A 6,114-nucleotide genomic window follows, 5' to 3' on the forward strand; every position below is an offset into this window, starting at 1 on the left:
GTTACCTCATTACATTACCTCGCACGTTTTTTCATACTTTCATACCTTCATCATGTTTTATGTTTCATACCTTCGTAACAAGCAGTGTATCTTAGGGTGGGGTCTTGCATGGCAAGTGCCGTGCGCGTGTGGGTGGGTTGCATCCTGTGGGCTACGAAGTGAGCCAGGTCACAAAATCATCAGAAAGTTAGTTCAATTCGAGAAAGTGAATATTTTAATGAGGGGAAAAAACCTCTGTCGTGATCGATCATGACGTCATGGGCTAGTCCATTCGCATTCGTTTCCTTTGAGACTTAAGATTCTTTCCCTGTGATGCGAATTTGGATTTTTTGGTAGCCTTAATTTTAGCCGCTGATGCAGCAGCCCGTTTGGCTTCTGCTTTAGCGTACCTTGATTTTTTTTGGTCGAGATTATCTCGTTGTTGCTGCAGTACCTGTCTCTTTTGGTCCACGACTTGTTGGAGTAATTTGTTGACCATGTGTTCATATGGTGTGTATTTAACTGGCTTGGTTTTATCTTGTTCCTCGACTAGGGTTTTCTTGAGTTCTGCGAACGGGAGGGTGTCCTGTAGTTGTCTGGGTACCTTAAGTGGTTTGACTTCAGGGTCATTTCTGATCTCAAGGGGTTTGTACACGCTATCGGGTTTCTGCGGGGTGGGGGCGAGTTGTTCGGCGCGTCTGACTTCGACGAACGTTCTTAGTTTGTCCCAGGTTGGGAGGTCTAGCATTGGGTTGCAGTAGGGTTCCATGGGTACCCGATACCAGGCCTTGCATATGACGACGTCGTTTTTGTTGACCGGTGCCTCGAAGGTGGCTCTGAAGGTACCATCTTGGCCCTTCGGCTTCTTTATCATACCACGTATTCCAGATTGTGTTTGTATTGGTACGCCGATGCACCGGGATACCTCAAGGTCGCTGGTGAACATGCCGTTGACGAAGGCGGTGTTCTTGAGTACTTCGTGGACGTTGCCAATGAATTTCAGCTTCTTCATAACACGAGGAACGGCGACGTTTTCGACAGCAACACCCGTGAGTGAAATACGCCAAGATTTGAGGGTACGTTGCGCATACTTTATGGCTACTAAACCAGTCCCCGGCGGCACGGCATAGCCATGGAAATATACTTGACAATGTAGATGCTCCGGAGTGTACTTTAAATACCGGTTTCGCACACTCTCCCTTTCCTCCATCGCAAAATAAGGTAAAGATTGGAAACGACGCCAACCAGCCGAAAATAAGAGCGGCTCCGTAGACTTAAGAATACCCGGTGACCAACGATGTCGACGACCCCGTGCATGGATGAATGTAAGCGCATTCTCACTGCTCTTAATGCCACCCAGTAATATCGCACGCGGGTTCGCACGCAACTCTTCAACCCATGCATTATCCACATCACTCAACGTCATACGCACAAATGTACCGGCAGCCAACGCCCATCCCGGACCCAGTGCACCTTTCTCCGACTCCTCGCGCAATAACACACGCTCCTCCTCACTTACACCTGCGTCCCAACCACCCGTCGCAAACGCCACCTGTCGCAGACTCTTCAGCACCATCAGAGATACACAAAAGCCTTCCAACGGTGTCGCATAACCAACCACCGAACCTGTTGACTCTGAACCTGTTGACTCTGAACCTGTTGATTCCGAATCCGAGACAGAATCGGAAGCAGAATCCGAGCCGGAGCATGTCTCATTGTCACCTTCGATTTTGTCCTCCTCGGTATCCGTCCGATCGTCCTGAGTCCCTTCCAGTTGTTTAGTTGCCCGCTCCTCCTCGTATATACTACTGAGGGTTTTCAGAGTCGCAAACCGGTACTCGTCGGATACCTTGGTGGACTCCCAGCATTCGAGGGTGTCTACAGCCTTGCCTGAGAACAGGTCAACCGTATAGTCGTTGGACTCCGAATGGTTGCTCATGAACTTCTGCCAGTCCGGGCGGTGACAGTAAACGTTCTGATATACCATAGCATACCAGTTCTCTTGGTCAACCTTGATTGGATCCAGGTCCTGCAGATTCTGGCTAGCGGTCTTCAATTGTTCTATAACGGAATTTCGCTCCGAACCGTTGCCTTTCGCACGTCGGTCACCCTCGTCGTCCCCATCCTCGTCGTCCCCATCCTCGTCTGTGAGGAGTTCGTTAGCGGAGTCGTCATGCTCTGTATCTCGACGGTCAGTCCAGACGGCTTCTTCGAATTCGCAGTTCCAGCCTTGAGGCAACCCCCCTTCCACGACGCTGCCATCATCATCTTCGTCCTGCTCTGAGTCGGATTCCTTCACTTCTTTTCCGTCTTCTTCATCGTCGGTATCCCAGCCATCGGAAGCGTCCCTGGCGCTGTGCTCATCACTTTCGGATTCCGACATGTCGTCGTCGTCGTCATCAGACAGATTTCGTTTGCGACTTTTCTTGTCATGCAAGGTAACGTATATGGAAGTTCCTTCAACAGATAGTGAGCCTATGTCACACATGGGAGCATAGACGTGTCGCGCAGCATCGCCTTGTTTCCTCAGATCAATCTGGCGGTTCGTCGGAAGCGGGCAAGGATCTTCGGGTGTCAGTATCTTCTTTAGTGAAAAATCACCACACCCCGGTACATGGTATATGTAACCCTCTCTGGCAGGTGCTCCCTTGAGATATCCCGTGAAGGAACAGGTTCTTCGATTTTCTTCCAACTCCTGTTGAGTAGGTGCTTCTATTTCCATACCGAGTGCAATCATGTATGGATGATGCGACCGCCATACTATAGGTTCATATTTGGTCGTAGCAATGAACCTTGCCAGGTTGAGGGTCTCTCGTTGTAGATATCTCCGACTTCGAATTCCACAGAGGTAAAATAGCTTGGCGCCATTGTAGAGTTCGGACCAGAATCGGTTTTTGAGTCTTTTCTTAAGTTTTCGGAGACTCTTGGTGTCCACAAAACGATCTCCTTTCTCCGCAAAGTGGTCCAGATGGGTTAGAACCCCGATGACCTTGGGCATGCCATGATTCTGCATTAGGTTTACAAATTCGAAGGAGTCCAACTCTATTCCTTTACGCGAGTCTATCATCACAATGGCCAAGTCTGCCACCTTGGCCATGTCTATCATGCTGGCCATGCTCGAGTCGCATTCCACCAACGTCAGACGCCGACTCTTGCTACTCACCAACGTGATAGGACCACCAACCACACTGATGGTCCTGCGGGTATAATGCTTCACCAAAGACTTTATCAATGTCGTCTTACCACAACCCGGAGGACCATGGACCACCACGACATAAGGTGGTGCATTACTCAACCACGACGACTTATCTTTCGCAAATGATACCTTCAGTCTCTTCTCCGTTATTTCCGCAGAACGCTGAACTCGCCTCTGCACTGATACATGACCACCAGAGAAACTAAAAGCTTTAGGGTTATGCCGCTCAACCTTAGCCTCCTTCCGCTTGACCTTGGCGCCAGACTTCTTCACACGGAACGCCTTGTTAGTCTGCGGCCCATCCATTTTTACCGCGCAAAAATCCAAACCTGCCCTCAAGCACTACTTTTCACGGCACTTCAAACATTAACCCAACCAACCATTGCGATCGGTCGTCTCCCCCTTCGCCAAAGAGTCCCCCCACGGGATGTTGGGTGTATAGACCAAATCAAAACACGCAACAAAGGCAAGGGCTGAGTCGGCTCGAGACCAAGTCGGCTCGAGACCAAGCGGGGTTGCGACCAAGCCGGGCCGGGGGGTGGGGTGGACGGCACCTGCGGCCATCGCTGTCCCGGACCGGCTCGTTTGGTCCAAGTAAGTCTGTTTGGATAGAGCTGGCCCGTTTGGTCCAGGTAAGTCCGTTGGGATAGATCTGTCCAGTATATGTCTATGTCCAGTATGTGTCTAATTAAATCAGGAGGAGATCTCTGCAGAGAAAGAATCCTCCGTGAGAGAGTGTTGCTCAAAAATTGGTTTGTCAGCAGCTGGTTGCATGGCGAATAAAATATGCAGGTAGCTCCAAGACTCCTTGGAGGAGATGATGGGTTGGCACAATGGACCCGACGTCCGTCGGGTGCCCAGCCCGTGGTACAAAGGATTGAAATAGCTGGCGAGGTCATCACTCACGAAGAACTGAAGCGGCGGGTGCAGTACATCAAGTCCGTTATGACCAAGGCGCCCACCGACGTCATCTTCCAGTAGGAAACACCTTGCTAGTTGGAAACACCTTGCTAGTTGCAAACACCTTGCTAGTTGCAAACACCTTGCTAGTTGGAAACACCTTGCTAGTTGGAAATTTCTTCTCAGAGCCCTCAAGGAGTGCGATTTTCATGTGAAGAAGACCATGGAGGTGTTATTGGACTCGATGATCGAGGAGGCGGCAGCCCTTCCCGAGTCCCGAAGGTTGCTGGCGCAGTCAACAGTGGTGCTGCAGCATTCACAGGCGCTCGCGGCTTCCACAGGGAAGTCGTACTACACGACGACTTTCCACACTCCTGCAGGCCTGACTGCTGGAGTCCAGCCTGGTGGGTTGCAAGGTTCAGGTGTTGGAGGTGTCAAACAGGCCCGACTTCGGCCAGTTCAGGAAATGATGGCGGCTGCGGCAGGTGTTTCGCCGGACCTGGTGGGAGTCAATACCGAGTCACCATTGAAGCCTGCACCATTGAAGCCTGGACGTCAGATGCAGAACCAGTGTGTTCCAGGGCCGATGGCGGGTCAGGTGACTGGTGCGGAAAGGGCAGTATCGCCAATGGAGGTTCTGGGTGTAGGTCGTAGGAAGGCATTGCTGATTGGAATAAATTATTTCGGGACACGTAAGGAGCTTAATGGATGTGTGGATGACGTGTATCGTATGAAGAACTTGATAACGAGCGTATTTGGCTTCGTTGATGACCCTTTGTGCATGACATTGCTAACTGACCGGCCTGGTTACAACAAGAGATTATCCCCTTCACGTCGTAACTGTTTGGGTGCTATGCGTTGGTTGGTGAAGGATAGTGGTCCGGGTGACTTGTTATTTTTCCATTATAGTGGTCATGGTGGTCAGAAGAGGAATACGAAGGGTACTGAGTTAACTGGGTTTGATGAAACCATTATGCCGCTGGATTACAAGACGGCGGGCCATATTACGGATGATGAATTGAACAATGTTTTGGTTAAGGATCTGCCCGCCGGAGTCCGTCTTGTCTGTGTTATGGACTGTTGTCATAGCGGCTCCGGTCTAGACCTACCATATTACTGGCCCATCGATGCCCACTTCAAAGAAAATATTAAGAAGGGAGCACAGGTATGGACACGAGAACTCTACCCCAAAATGTCTGACGCACATGTCATACTCATCTCCTCATGCCAAGATACAGAGACTGCTGCAGACCTACTCATACCCGGCTGGGGGGCAGGTGGCGCCGTCACTCTAGGTCTCGTTACAACCATAACCAATGCGTCCAACCCCCACCAAGTCTCCTTCTACGAACTTGCTAAAACGCTACGCAAATTCCTCTCAGACCGAAAATTCACACAGTCGCCACAAATATCTACCACCCAACCTTTCGATCCCATGCAACGAACCTTTGACTTCTCCTAACTCCAGCACTAGGCGCCCAGTCCTACTCCAAGTACTAGGTGCACACTCCAAGTGCTAGGTGCCCACTCCAGTACTAGATGCCCAGCCTACCCGTCTCCCAGCCCACCCCAACCTCTCTACCCCAGGCTCTCTACCTGATCATCGTATCTACTTGATCATCGTATATATTGTGCCAATGAGTCATGAAACGAAAAACTATCTCCTCCGTGCGGAGTCCTTAGCGCCCGCTTTGGAGACCTTTCCGCTCGCCTTCGCAGCGAGCCTAGCCTTCTCAGCGTTCTCCCGAGTCTCTCGGGCAACGACGGCCTTGTAGATGCGTCGCTTTTTGTGATTCAGCAACAATTGCGCCCTCTCCTTATCCGCCTTTGTTACCGGCTTGTACGTCTTGACAGGCTGTTCCTCTTCCGCCTCCTCGTCTTGGTCGTCGACTTGGTTGTCCTCGTCGCCATCGTCATCCTCGCCATCGTCGCTAGTCCCGTCCTCGTCGCTGACTCCATCTTGGTCGCTGACTCCATCTTGGTCGCTGACTCCATCTTGGTCGCTGACTCCATCTTGGTCGCTGACTCCATCTTGGTCG

The 6,114-nt window shown here is 51.0% G+C and overlaps 3 protein-coding genes across 3 annotated transcripts; 1 reads left to right on the top strand and 2 right to left on the bottom strand.

Moving 5' to 3' along the window:
• Positions 1-262: 262 nt before the first annotated feature.
• GNI_092270 (putative preribosomal protein RNA) lies at positions 263-3,481 on the bottom strand (the record flags this gene model as incomplete). The annotated part of the gene is made up of 1 exon (XM_011132586.1): positions 263-3,481. The coding sequence occupies one exon, from the start codon at positions 3,479-3,481 to the stop codon at positions 263-265; it is 3,219 nt and encodes a 1,072-aa protein (XP_011130888.1).
• Positions 3,482-4,703: 1,222 nt separating this feature from the next.
• On the top strand, positions 4,704-5,537 carry GNI_092280 (metacaspase; the record flags this gene model as incomplete). Its single annotated transcript, XM_011132587.1, has 1 exon — positions 4,704-5,537. The coding sequence occupies one exon, from the start codon at positions 4,704-4,706 to the stop codon at positions 5,535-5,537; it is 834 nt and encodes a 277-aa protein (XP_011130889.1).
• A 195-nt stretch (positions 5,538-5,732) lies between these two features.
• GNI_092290 (hypothetical protein) lies at positions 5,733-6,088 on the bottom strand (the record flags this gene model as incomplete). The annotated part of the gene is made up of 2 exons (XM_011132588.1): positions 5,733-6,024; positions 6,066-6,088. 2 exons carry the CDS (start codon positions 6,086-6,088, stop codon positions 5,733-5,735), a joined length of 315 nt encoding a protein of 104 aa, XP_011130890.1.
• Positions 6,089-6,114: the final 26 nt, after the last annotated feature.

This window comes from Gregarina niphandrodes (genome assembly GCF_000223845.1).
Source record: "Gregarina niphandrodes unplaced genomic scaffold scaffold00018, whole genome shotgun sequence".
NCBI lineage: Eukaryota > Apicomplexa > Conoidasida > Eugregarinorida > Gregarinidae > Gregarina > Gregarina niphandrodes.